General features: G+C 39.7%; 3 protein-coding genes across 6 annotated transcripts in view; all 3 read right to left on the minus strand.

Moving 5' to 3' along the window:
* Positions 1-1571, minus strand: part of cpt1b (carnitine palmitoyltransferase 1B (muscle)) — a 17516-nt gene extending 15945 nt beyond the window's left edge. For all 3 annotated transcript variants that reach the window (XM_005745976.2, XM_005745974.2, XM_005745975.2), the window contains exon 1: positions 1411-1571. The gene's annotated coding sequence lies outside the window, so the exon portion shown is untranslated. The remainder of the gene's footprint in view (positions 1-1410) is intronic.
* Positions 1572-2013: 442 nt separating this feature from the next.
* Positions 2014-4997, minus strand: LOC102196300 (kelch-like protein 42). Of its 2 annotated transcripts, none has more exons than XM_013914086.1 (8): positions 4416-4997; positions 4139-4327; positions 3862-3917; positions 3444-3795; positions 3157-3302; positions 2880-3034; positions 2528-2685; positions 2014-2398 (listed from the first exon to the last, which is right to left on the minus strand). In XM_013914086.1, exons 1-8 carry the CDS (start codon positions 4665-4667, stop codon positions 2213-2215), a joined length of 1494 nt encoding a protein of 497 aa, XP_013769540.1. In that variant the 5' UTR covers positions 4668-4997; the 3' UTR covers positions 2014-2212. The 2 variants fall into 2 exon arrangements, with proteins under 2 accessions (XP_013769540.1, XP_013769539.1); XM_013914085.1 differs by having other exon boundaries at positions 3862-4046.
* A 267-nt stretch (positions 4998-5264) lies between these two features.
* On the minus strand, positions 5265-13384 carry chkb (choline kinase beta). The gene is made up of 11 exons (XM_005745978.1): positions 12785-13384; positions 11554-11662; positions 11270-11383; positions 10989-11122; positions 10800-10904; positions 8626-8684; positions 7866-7953; positions 7662-7770; positions 6916-7016; positions 6723-6804; positions 5265-6621 (listed from the first exon to the last, which is right to left on the minus strand). The coding sequence occupies exons 1-11, from the start codon at positions 13288-13290 to the stop codon at positions 6565-6567; spliced, it is 1464 nt and encodes a 487-aa protein (XP_005746035.1). The 5' UTR covers positions 13291-13384; the 3' UTR covers positions 5265-6564.
* Positions 13385-13884: the final 500 nt, after the last annotated feature.

Genomic DNA, 13884 nt, shown 5'->3' on the forward strand with positions numbered 1-13884 from the left:
GCTGGATTTATTGGACTGTGAACTTAATTCATGCATACCAGTGACATCGCGTCACCCCCGTTAACGACCACCTCAGCGGCTTCAAGCGTAGGCTTAGCCTCTACAGGGCTATTGGGGAGACGTTGGTAGGAAGTAAAACACTCCCAAACAATTAAAAAAAATAATAAAAGAAGAAAAATAAAGAAGGAAAATTTAAAAAATAAATAAATAAATCAGCAAAAACCACACCATAAAATTATTTAAAAAATGTAAAATACTCCTACTGGTGATGTAATGCCTTAACTAATAGTTTATCCACTAAAATGTTTTGGTTTTTTGGTTTTCTTTTTAAATGACAGCTACAAATGTTTGTCCTACCAAGATCTTAATGTCCAAAATGCATACCTTTTGTTGTTTAAAGTCCCACACAGGCCTAGAGGGTGTCGGCACCTGTCTTAACCACTGGATGCCAGGTAAAAAATGAAAATCTGAATAGTGGTTGTTAAAGGTTTCAGAGATTTACGACTTCATGGTGATAACACACTCTAAATTATTTTCCACAGAAAAAAGAAGCTATATCTGTAAAGATCCCAATTTTGAATCATGCCTACTTATTACTAGTCCATTGAAAGGTCGTCACTGAGAGACTTACAGACTGATTTTCAGCACTTGCCACTGAACTCCCTCATCATTTCCCTCATTTCTTTCCCCATTGGGCCATGCCCAGGTTTGACTAAACATTGGGTATTTCATTAACTGTTGTTATACAAACAAATAGGCTGATCATACCACAGTTAACCTCAAGAAAAAAACAACAATCTTTCACAGATGTGACTGACGGCAGTTTTAAAGAAAGCGGCTCTATTTGTCCTGTTTGCTCATAATGTGATAAGGTGGGTCACTGGCAGAAGTTTAACAGGTGTCTAAATGCAAAATAAATACACTGAAGGTTGAAAGGGTTCAGTCTTTGTCTGAGAAATACGATGACCTTCCTTAATTCTTAACAAAAATATCAGGACTTCCCATAGCAGTCCATATAATGGTTGGGGGCAGCAGGTCTAGTATTTCTTTTTCCATGTCATATGACTGAACAGTCACCAAGTGGGACAAAGTTCAGTGGCCAGATATAGTGGTACACCGGCTGAGCATGTGTACAATCCGCAGACGGGCATGGAAATATAAACACAGAATACAACATGCAAATGTGTGCAAACCTACTGGTATAATTTAAGATTTAGAAAAGCTCTGCAGCTTTGTTATTATAGAAAAATTTCAAAATCTCGCAGATATCTAAAGATTTTTGTCTATTATTGAAAACCCTCTTATAATATTCCAATTTTAATGCCCAAGCAAAATTTTAGCTTTACACTTAGAAGCAATCAGAAGAAGAAAAAAAAGCAAACATGCAGAAATGAGCAAAAATAACTTTACCTTTTTAGGGCAGTGTGAGCCTAAACCAATGGAGCAAAGGAAAGCTATGACTTTGGTTTGTGTCAGTGAGGCAATGAATTTCTTCTGAGCTCAGGCTTATGTGCTCTGTGCCCTTGGAGTGGCTTTCGTCAGGTTGTGGTCAAGTTTGTCCTTTCCTGTGCTTTACACACCTCCCCACCACCATCCTCGGTTTCTCTCTCTCTCTCTCTCTCTCTCTCATGTCATTGTAACAAGACACCAAACAGAGACAGAGCCTAACTGGCTACGTAACTGAATCCGCTGTAGCGCTGTGTTGAGAAGTAACAGAGAGCCATGTGACATTTCACCTACTTAGAAGTACATCTCTGCTATGGCACCAATAAATAAATAAATAAAACACTGTAATACCAGTTTTATATTTGACACCGATGAGAATGGTTAAAATGGTAAATGGTAAATGGCCTGTATTTATGTAGCGCCTTACTAGTCCCTAAGGACCCCAAAGCGCTTTACATATCCAGTCATCCACCCATTCACACACACATTCACACACTGGTGATGGCAAGGTGGTGATGGTTAGTAGGACTTGAAGGTGTTAATCAAGGCAAGAAAGGTATTGCATTGTATATACTGCATTATTTTAATGTAAACAAATCAAACATTCAACATAGCGGGGTAAACTGGTCTTACATTTTAGGAAATATGAACACTGGACAACATAAGGACTGGGAAGTGATCTAGAAGTACTTGGGCTATTGCAAACTACATTCAGCCCAAAAGAACCTGCACACAACATATGTGTGCAAAGATGCTAACCATAGCATTAGAAATGAAGATAAAAGGTAGCTTCATAGCGAGTGAAGATGGGTAGAGGAGGGAAAGCTTTGAGGGAGAGTGTTTGGAGGTCCATGCTAACAACAGTGTTGTGCTCAACACTTGGCATCATCAGGATCTGATCACCAGCCACTGTCCCCTGACCTGCAAATGCCACTTTCTCAGCGCTGTAAACCTGGGGGGGAAAAAGAGCATTATCAACAATTTAAATGGAGTGAAAAATTACTTTGAATGAATATGTTATTTAGGCATCCAGATAATCCAGTGCTCTTCTAATATGAGTGTGGGTTTGTTGATTGTTTACCGGCCCCCATTTCTGTGACTCCGCACAGAACGAGGTTACCACATTCTCTGAGTTGTTGCCACCAATCACAAGCAGCCTGTCCGTGGCCCCCAGGAAGTAAAGTGTAGGGAGATCTACGCTGGCTCTGGTAAGGGTGGGAAGCAGTTCAGACCATACATCTAATAGAGAAAGAAAGAATTCAAAAGAACCATTTATGAATCAGTGTACAGCTTGTAAATGTAAATCTAGAGCCGGTGAACTATACCGAAGGCATTTTCCAGACAGCAGCACACATAAGAGTGAGCTTTCTGTGCTGGAAATAAAACCAGGTTTCTTTTGCTGAGCTTGGTTGCTTTTTTCCAGATGTATGCACCTTTCTTTGTGTTGTACTGCAGTAACAACTTCTCTCCAGTCCTCTGGATGCTCCCCAGCACATAGATACACTGTCCAAGGGTCGTAGCAAGAGGAACATCATGGGACAAAGACATGGTGAACTGGAAGTCAGTGAGTGGCAATGAGGACACAAACCTGAGGCAGAGATTATACCAATAACTAAAGGAAGCTTTTTTTTTTGGAAGAGAAACAATTAGAAAGCATCAAGTGCTGCAGAAAGCTGTTAGCTGTTTTGAACTAACAAAGAGGAAACAAACCTCCACTTATCTTTCCATGGGTCATAGCACTCTACAGCTGTGTAGAGAGCTGTGCTGGAGTCTGGAGTTACTAGAGAGTCCAAGTACCAGCCTCCCACTGCGTAAATACAGCCTTCACAGGCCACTGCACTGAAGTGCCTTCTGTGCTGTGGATATGACAGATGGCGACACTTTTCATTAGTGTTATATAAACGATGGAAAAAGACAAGGCAAGAGGAATTCGCTGGGGCTAAGAAAAACAGGCAGACTGGCCACCTGCTTGAGACTCAAACTGGGAGACTGCTTACTTTTATCAGAGGAGATGTGGTGACCCACGTATGAGTAAAGGGATTGTATCGAAAGGAAGCCATGCTGAACTCCCAGCCTCTCTTCATACGCTCCCTGTAACCTCCTATGACATACAAGTAGTTGTAAAGCACCACTGTTGTAATACACCACTTATCAGCCCGAAAGGGAAGCTCTGTAACTGGACACCAATCTCCACTGTCCTCTGATCCTTGCAGGGTGAATATGTGTCGTGCATGTTCTGTTTCTGGATCCTTCCAAGAACTCAGGTTCTCTTTCCGTAGGGTGCAGAGGTGTCGGTCTCCTCGAGTCCTCAAGTGGACAGCTTCTTCCCTCTCCTCTTCATTCAGGCACCTGAAGTATAAATCGATTTTAGTGAAAGAAAAACATTTAAAATTGGGGAATTGAAACTTTGCTTACCTGATGATGTCTGGGAGCTCCAGCAGGTTTCTACTCAAGTAAGTCAGTACTGTCATCTTCAGTTCCACACAAAAGATCTCATGAGCAAGACTCAGGTATGACAAACAGTTAGATGGGCTGAGCTCATCTGTCAGGACTGACAGGCACTTTGAGAGGAAGGCATCTGCTAGAAGATAGTTGCTTACCTCCAGAGACAGAAAGAGAAATATAAGAAATCATGATGTCACTCCTAGGAATTTGAATTACTAGCCAAGGAGGTTTATATATGAAGCTGTACCTTTATATGTGCTCCCAACTCATTTTGGGGAACTTTGAAATTATTATTGAAGGAAAACTCAAGCAGATTGCGGAAGATGGAAGAGGACACGTGATCCATGTGGATGAGGCTCTCAGAGGTCTCTCTCATGCTGGACTGGGACAAAGCTCGGAAGTACTCACTGCACTCTGAAAGTCTTTGTAGGTTCACCTTTGAAATAAATTATTAAACCAAGTTTTTTAAACGGCCTTTTGTTAACCAGTATGACTGGAAATCTCACACTTTGCTTAATACTCACAAGAAAGGCATGTGGGCTGGTTTGGACTGTAACCTTGGTTTCATCACCATCTCCAAGGAGATATGTGCGGAGCGCTTCATTAGTCTTCCATTCCTCTGAGTCTGTTTGACATAATGCCCTGTCTGTGACAGCTGAGGACGCTATCCAGTTGTTGACTGTTGGAAAAGCATCCAAAATCCTTCTAAGAATGCATTTCAGCCAAAAGCTTACCCACTCAAAAAGTATCATAACGTATTGCCTGAGATTATTCATCTGAATGACAGAGCGCTGTCTGGATCAAAGTTGCACCTCACTGTAATTCAGAAATGAAATGCAGGTCCTCCATATAAGGTAAGCCAGGCCCGCTGAAGAATTCCAACAACCTCTGCACAATGGAAAAATAGAAGCATTTTAGTCCATGTGCTGTCAGCTGCTCTCCATTTCCCTGCCTCAGCTCTCACAGTCACGTGACCTTTAACGACGTAAACACCAAAACATCAGGGTCCGATTTCGTACTGCTTGGCGCTCTAATAAGCACGGCGAATAAAATGCTAGAAAACGTTTCTTGCCCTGCAGCAGACCGGGTGGACTCAGAAGGGTCTCTTAATCTTAGAGCAGTGCAAGTCTTTCTGCCTGGTCTATTCTTGGATCACAGAGGTGGGATAGTGTTCAGTCTGAACATCATCGGTCACTCAAATTACTTTGTAGTTAGCTTACCTTCACATCTCTGCAAAACTTATCTAGACATGAAATAAATCTTTAGCAGCTGAAAGATGTAAGACGAGCTTTTAAGCACATGTGTTTATTCGCATTTAAACTGAATTTGTTTAACAAAATAAAATTACAGAAAAGATGTTCCTTAAAAATAAAAACAAAAACAGTCACAGGTAGTTAATGAGTAAACTTTCAAGTTTCGTCTTTGTGTAAAACATTGTTTTGGAAACTTTATTTGATGTCAAATTGATGTACATTCATTCAAATATAGAACAAAGTCAAAATAAATAAAAGCATGTCAAAAAAAGCACTTCACATTCAAATGGGCTACAGTAATTGACTGTAACACGTTTTTATTATTGGTGAAACGTGCACAAATATTCCAATTTTTTTAATATTTTCTAAAAGATTGGTATATTTGGTAAGAATGTCACATATTTGAAGCAGCAGGTATAGAAGCAATTTTAAAGAAGTGGAAACAAAACAGTCAAATGGGCAGGTAGTTAGTGCAGCAGAAATGCACTGTAATAACAGTTATCTTAATTAGTGACAAGGACAAAAAAAAAAGACTGACATAAATGCTGTAAGCCATTTTTCATACATGAACTCTGCATGTTGCTTTAAGTTGCAAAATGCTGATGCAGTACATAAGAGAGCCTGTTTCAGATGTGTTCTCATTATGGGAAAGGCTTTGTGCAAGTAAGGAGAGGGTGCTGTCTGGATAAAGCATGCAGGAGTTGCTATACACCACTACCACTTGCGCAATTCTCACATCAGTGCGATAGGACGCCAAGTAAACTTTCTGCTTTGAATGTCCAAAACAGATCAGCGCTCCAGTTCATGTGTAAAAACAGCTTTACACTTTCTAATAGTTAAACTGACAGTATTTTTTTCTACAGTGATGAAAATTTATGCAAACTGTATATTTTTTTAAAAAGTCCTTACATAATAATTTGCTAAATGTAGGCAAGTTTGTAATGTAACAGTTAAAGAATAACTGGTGTGGAATATTTTTAAATTGTTTAAGGAAAAGGTTATTAAGCATGGAGTGATTAGGTAATAAGGGTCTCAGTTATTCCCTCACTGAATAGTCAGAATCAGCCCTTTACGATGAAAACTATGCACCCTATGAACATCACAAGGGTGAGGTAGATCTTTTACACAAATGCATCCCATGATAAAAGTGTCTAATAATGGTCCAAGGAAGTGAAGTGCATCTAACAAGTGTTTATATGAAAGAAAACCAGTTGTGAATCAACTGTGGCCCCCAAAATGATGACAACATTTCACAATAAGGGTATTCATGAGTCAAATAGAATGCCTGAGGTGCAGAGGGTCTTTTTTGTCATTTCACCTTAAGCAGACAGGCATAGTTCCAACACAATGTAGGGGGCAAGCTTGAAGAATGATAACGACAGACAAATGAGACAGTACATTTTGATTAACAAGCTGGATCTCAGCTGAAGAGCTTCTTTTGCTTGAAGTAGGCATCAAAACGACACTGGGCGTAGTCCTGCAAGACAATGTGGTTTATTACAAAAAATATAAATGTGTGACTTGTGCTACACTAAAAGAGAATAATAACAACAGTAATAAGAATCAAACACTCCTTACCATGTATCCAAACTCAATCTTGGATATCTTAGCTTGTATGATGGACCAGACCCCCCAGAGGAAGTGTGATGCTAATGCATATCTACAATTAAAAAAAACAAACAAACAGAAAATCCAGTGATCTGTTGATCTGCTGTAAGTCGTTCTAATTGATCGTCAGCACTGCTGTAAAATCTTTTTAAGGCTGTTTTACCTGTTTGCTTCAATTATTAAATCTTCTTCAATTTGTGTCTGGTCCACAGCAACGTTAGTGTCTTTGTGCTGTTCTGCCAAATAACTTCTAATAAAAAGAAGCTGAAATTAAAAAAAAAGTTACAAGTTAGTGAGTGTGGCTAAACTTCCAGCTGTTTCTGATTTAACTGATTTGATTTGACTGCATGTGCAGCATTTGATCTCGCTATTAAACATAAAAATGTATCAAGTTTCACCATTAGATGGCACTGCATAACCAGTCTATCCCATCAAGGGAGATGACTTCAAAGTTTTGGTTTGAACATCAGCCCAGTTTTATTTTTCCAAGGAAAGATTAGTAGAAAATTTTCTAACTAGCTTTATATCAAAACAATAAATAAGGAATCAGATCCTAAATGTACTGAAGAGAAAGAAAAACAAAAATAGTGAAGCTGTGCGAGTATTAAATCAAGACAAAACACAGCACAATATTTGTGTCATTAATTGAATGCATCTATTAAAAGTGAATCCAGGACTTACTGTCAAAAATCAACCAGTGTGCGTATACATATCTCCAAGTAAATGTTTCAAATCCAAGTTTTCTGCACGGTTTTCCTTGACAGTACATCAACTTACCTTCTATATTATTACAACTTCTATATTCATAATTACAATGCAGCATGCCAGGACTAAGTAATTTAAGCAGTGTTAAAAATGCAGCTCAATGTGAATACTCTTCATTTGGCGCTAGTGTTTTTTCAGACTGACCTGCTGCTCTCTGGTTGGATAGTTCTCTGGTGTGGCTTTGTAGAAAGGCCACTCATTGTAGGTGTAGTCGTACATCCACTCACAGAAATGGTTGCCAAAGTCAAAACCCCTACAAAAAGGAACACATTGTGTTATTTACCTTCACGTACAGGTGGCACAATTATTTGATTGCTAAATCAAGACAACATTCCCCTTACACATTACCTGTAGTTGTAACTGCTGTATTCAAAGTCTATGAGCATGAGTTTTTCCGCTGAGGAATGCTTTCCGTCTTCCAGCATGAGGATGTTGCCTGCAGCAACAAAACGAGAAGTGAGGCTTTAGCTTAACAAAATGAAGTAGTAGCATTTACTACCAGACTGGTCTTCCAATATTACATTTCTTTTGACATTATAAAAAACTTTAATGTGAAATAACTTATAGTTTGAATCCTAATTAAATGATAAATCTTCATTGTATAATGCAAAAAAAAAAAAAAGAATCCAAATGTCCTTTTTGCCCTTAATTCTAATACTGAAAACATTAAAGCATACATTGATAATTTACAGTAAATTGTGCCTCTAGTGTCTTGGCACAAGCTTTTTTTGTTGGCTTTGCAAAGACTGTCCTAAAGAGATGAACTGAAATTTTCACAGTTTGGTGTAGAAGAACTCAACTGGTCTGCACAGAGTGCCGATGTCACACCTTTAAGATGACATGGAACAGTTTTTGTGAAGCAAGTTTATCAGCTGTCAGCTTATGTGTATCAAACCCTGAAAATGCTTTTATAGCTGCAGAGCTATGACTATAGCTGAACATGAGCTGTCCCTATTGAAAACTACAACCCAGCTTGCTCTTGACTTATATAATGCACAGCTTTCGTAAGAATTGTGACAGTGAAACCAGAGGGTGGGATCTATCGGACCACACCAGAGGCGTAATGATAGGCGGAGCTATGACTGGATGGATGGATGGAAGATTTTACCTTCTTGGACGTCATTGTGGCAAAACACCACTGGTGAGGGAGTTGCTGCGAGCAAAGCACTGTTGTGGAGACATGGGGCAAGAAAAACCAAGTAGGTGATGAAAGAAAAAGAGAGAAACTTGAACACACAAATCTTAGTGATGGATATGCAGCTAGTGCATTTTATGCAATATAACACTACAATTTAGAACTTCCATGAGAAAAGTGCAGACATCCTAATCTACCAGAATTAAACTTAAGCAATAGCACACAATAAGTGAATAAACTGTGTCAATATTGCACCATAAGATAAACTGAACTAATCAACAGTTATTACAGGTCCACTCTTATTTGTTGACAGCATGGATAGAGCACTGTACAAAAGTCAGGGGTTACTAATACTACGATTTAGCACAATTATTTCTGCTATTCAGCCAGGATATGTAAAGATATTAAATGTGATAAACACTAAGCCATTCAAACCAAGTAAAAATTCACAAATCAATACTCTTGTACAAAAGCGAAAACTCCAAAATAACGTCAGTGACAACAGCAGTCGATTATATAACTGACACTTTGATCACTAGTAATTCCTGACCATAGAGAGAAGGCCAAACTGCCTAGAACAAGCCAAGATAACAGTACCCTGCAGTCACATACGCAACATGCTGTGACAGATACGCTTTCAACTCAGATAAATCTGAAGGCTCAAGTTCCTTGCAGCAGACAGCAACTACATATGTGAAACCAGTACATATAAACAAGACAATAAACACTGGTCTGATTCTTTAGCTGTTCTAAGGTCAGACTACCCAGACAACTCAGCAAGTGAACTTGTGGAAGCACTGGGACAAAGGTCACCTATCAGATGGAAGAATGAATTCCAAAGATTACATTTATGTAAGTAACGTAAGCAGAGCTACAATCCTTCCAGCTTTGAATAATGCAGCAAACCTTTTCACATAAAGACTCATTTTAGTGTAGGGCTGTGCGATATGACCAAAATCTCATATCCCGATATAAGAATTCTATCGTTCTGATAACGATATAAATCACAAAAATGTAACATTTTCTGTAAATTCTGTGAATTTCGGGCAGCTCGACTTAAGGGAAGTGTTTCCAGCTGTGCATGTAGCTGGAGTCGAGTGTTTTAACCGATGCATGAAACGATACATTTTTAGACATAAGTCTTAACGGCCGCCGTTTTCTTTGTGAGTATTTATTACACGGCGTGCTGCGGGGAAAAGCCTGTTCTAACGTTTGAGTCTAAGGTTTATTTTTTTAGCACCTGGCGGCTCTTTTTTACTTCTCATCCGTAAATAATCTGCTCTTTCACGTGATTCAGTTTATTTTGAAAAGTCTCAACAGGATCTTGAGCTTTATTGTGAAAGGTTTATGTGGAAAATAAACAAGTGGACACGCGATGCTGTTACCTTCGTTGTTGCTAACGACAACGCATGAAAACAGACGCTTGTCTGTCCGTAGTGTGGTTATATAAAATATAAGAGAAAGAGAGAACTTTAAGAAATGAATATAGCCACTACAGTGACCGTCAAAACGATGAAAAAATATTGCCGTAAACAGTTTATTTTGCGACACCACGAAACAAACGATAGCGCAAAATGAAACGATGTTTTTATATCATCATCCGATATATGTCGTTATATCGAACAGCCCTATTTTAGTGGTAACCTTACTTGTCTGGTGGTGAGGATACATGACAGTTTTCTAAATGTCTCGAACAACACTGACAATCAATGATTTATACAATGACCTAAAACTTTTTCGATTTAATAAAACTCATTTTCAAAGTCTTGTCGTTGGCATGGTTACCTTATCGCCTCACCAGCAAACAAAGTCAGCACAAACTGTTTAGCTGCTAAATCTCTCTCCAATGCGTGACTCATACCCACTTTGTGAAGTTTTTTGTTGGCGTTCCTGTATGAAAATTCGAGCATGTAATATGAGACGGCTCTGATAAGAGATCTAGCAGTTGGCTAGAGCAATGCAAATTACATCATTGTTCACATAAACATATTAAAGCAGGAGCTCTGTACTGTTTGTACTCTCTTCCTGACACTAGTGTGAGAGTCAGGAGGGGACTCACTGATTTGTCTTCTTCTCAATCTAAAGCTTTGTTTAAACTGTGTCCAAAAAGACAGTATACAGAATCTAGAGCCTGCGTTCCAACTCACCGGAGGCTTCTCAGTTCAGCAGGAAGGTCCAGTTTCATCAGCTTGTTGTACTTCTTCACATGTGCCTCACGAACAAAACTAATATTCATCACTTGTTCCATGTATCTAAAAACACCACAGACAGAATATCTTTAACTGTGACTAAGTTACAGTTTGAGCAGTAGAGAGATAACATTCACATGCACTTACTTATCGATGGTCCCAAACAGCCACTTAGGCTTTTTGTTAAAGGGCATAACCATGTTATGGAAATGGGCCAGCTTCCTGGCAATCTCAGCGGAGATGGCTGGGTCCGAAAGCTGACTGGTGCGCATGCGAGTATTCTTGGAAAACAGAAACACAGCAAAATCTCTTATCACATGGTTTAAAAGACAAACAAAACAAACTGATGGGAATGACTCCAGCAGAAAGCAGCATAAACTCACTGTGTGTATGAATATACTGTGTGTAAACACTGGGGTACATCATACCGGAAGGTACTGTTCCAAGCGTCCCTGGGGGAAGATGCCATAAAGTTTTGGGCCTAAAGCTCGTTCAGCCAGGATGGCAAACATCACACTCTCTAGTACCAAAGAGTCCACTCCCTATACCACAGAGACACATGTGATGGAAGACACACTTACATGAGAATTAATGGCATTTATAGCATATACTGACATCAATAAAGGGGTGCAATCTTCTCTTTAAAATACCCGAATGATACTCTCAGCCACAGACATTAGATGCAACTTCTTGACATACGCGACAGACTAACCTGTAAGATGGCACCATAAACCCTGAGGAGCACCTGGCGAGGTTCGTCTTCCACACATTGCACGTGGTCGGGCAAACTACACAGGTACAGCAGATTACTCAGTCCACCGCTGCAAACAAAAACAACAGTGTTATAATAACAGCTAGGCCAAACTAGAAATCTCTCTCTCTAATCGAGATTGGAAACCATAAAAAAGTAAGCCAAAAGACAAGGCCACTCAAAGATACTCTTAAGGGTAAATCGATGATTGTTGGGTGCAAATTTACGATGAAATCACTGTATGACTCGTTTTAAGTAGGCGTCTTTTTATTATATCTTAAGCATTAAAAACAGTAAACAGCACAAGCTTCTTTAGATCAGCCGGAGAGACTCCCTACTGCAGTTGGTTGGTGTTTACATAATCTTCATCGGCCATCTTTTAACGCACATGACCCTTCAAATTTGGACTGTTTCAGTCGGTGTAAACCTCTCACACTGAGAATAGTCTTAATTTTTAAATAAAATCACATGAAAAGATGACCCAGGTTCATTTTCCTTTTGTTTCTTCTTCACTCACGATGAGCTTACACACCACTCCACATAGTTAAGTTACTGTGTCTAAAGTCCCATCTTTACCACCAACGGGTTGCAGCAAATGGCTGCTGGAGGTTTCTTCCTCTTAAAAGGGAGGTTTTCCTTCCCACTGTTGCCAAGTGCTTGCTCAAAGGGGATCGTTCTGATTATTGGGGGTTTCTTCAGTATTATTGTAGTGTCTTGACCTTACAATATAAAGCACCTTGAGCCTGTATAAAAAAAAACTGAAGTGAATTACAGTAATGTTGATAATTTGGAGGTCAAGACTGTTGGATGAACGTAGAAAACACTGGGTATGCTATCATTTTGAACCTGCAAACCAGTGTGGGAGGAAAACAAACAAACAAATGTCAGCTCAGAATAAGCCCACAGCTGACCTGCCACTTTTCCAACACTCACAGCGTCATAAGTTGTCTGACAGCGAGATAAGTAAACACTAAGGAGAGGTGGGTGTCCCTGCAGCTGATCCAACGTAGCAGAAACCATCAAGGATCTTGGATCTTATCGTCGCTTTACTTGAAACCATGAACACAAACATACTGGTTCCTACAGATTAGTATGTTTTAAAAAACGACTAATAATAATACCCTATCATTTAAATGAAGACATTATTGTGTTTTATTATCCAACGTACTGCTATAACTTTTAAGAATTTTACCTGACAATGCTGATTTGAAAATCAGCATCTTCAATGGTCTTCCACGACCCCGACAGAAAGTCTCGGCACCAATTTATGGCCCTATCCCTGGTGTCCCGGTCGACCTCTTCGCTTCTCCCATCCCGGAAGGACTCTGCCTCCGAGTCGTCATCACAGTTGGCCCCTAATAGCGGACTATGAGTCCTTAGGTGTCTCTGGTTTAGAACAAGCGTGCTCTCCACTTGCTTCTTCACAACCGGAGTATCTGTTTCTTCTGTAGTGACTGTGGCAATGCTGGTGCTGTAATTCTCCGGCCCTGAACTATTTTCTTTGCCTAAACCCGCTTCGCCGCAACTGCTTGTTACACTTCGACTGGGCTGCATGTTGAATTTCCGGGCGGACAGTGAAGAAATAGCAGGGTGAAATGTCGGTCTGAGGCGACAGGAGGGGCTCGCTGACACACGCAGTCCGCCTGTAAAGCTGCTTAACCGGAAGAGCCGACCATAACTGGATATTATGAACCGCATGGGAGGCGGCTGACAGCGTAACCGTAATATATTCAGATTGCTGTAAACTCATTACGCAGACAACGTACCAGTGGATTGATGAGCCGAGATGAAGAATTCGACGTCCAATCAAAATTCGAGAGCGAGTTCACACACAAATCTCATTGGTCGTTGCTGGCAGTAGATTATCACGTCACGTTCGCTGAAGGTTTCTGGGAAATGAAGTTTTTTATTTGTAATTGACTGTGGCGCATATCTTTGAATTCATTGAGTGCGATGAATAATATGATTTCTGAGTGTATTCACTGATATTATTTGGCAGGAATGTGGGAGAAAAAGGTCTAGTTACTCTTTGCTTGCGTCTTATTCAACATAAAACTGAGTTTTAAAACTTTTTCAAGTGTGGGTTGTTTTCAATTGCCCACAGTAGTACGATGAAGCTTATTCTTTCTTGCAATCCCTTAAAATGAATATACTCTGTCTATTGTGAGCAGGTAAGTTAAAGAGCCGGTATCAAACTTTTCATTTAGTTGAAAGCAAAATTTTTATTTGCAGACGCCCAAACAGAAAGGGCTATGCATTATTACTCTTACCTTATAATTAAAGTAGGAACAT

The sequence above is a fragment of the Pundamilia nyererei genome, unplaced genomic scaffold, assembly GCF_000239375.1.
Source record: "Pundamilia nyererei isolate P.nyererei 1_Seehausen unplaced genomic scaffold, PunNye1.0 scaffold00170, whole genome shotgun sequence".
Lineage (NCBI taxonomy): Eukaryota > Metazoa > Chordata > Actinopteri > Cichliformes > Cichlidae > Pundamilia > Pundamilia nyererei.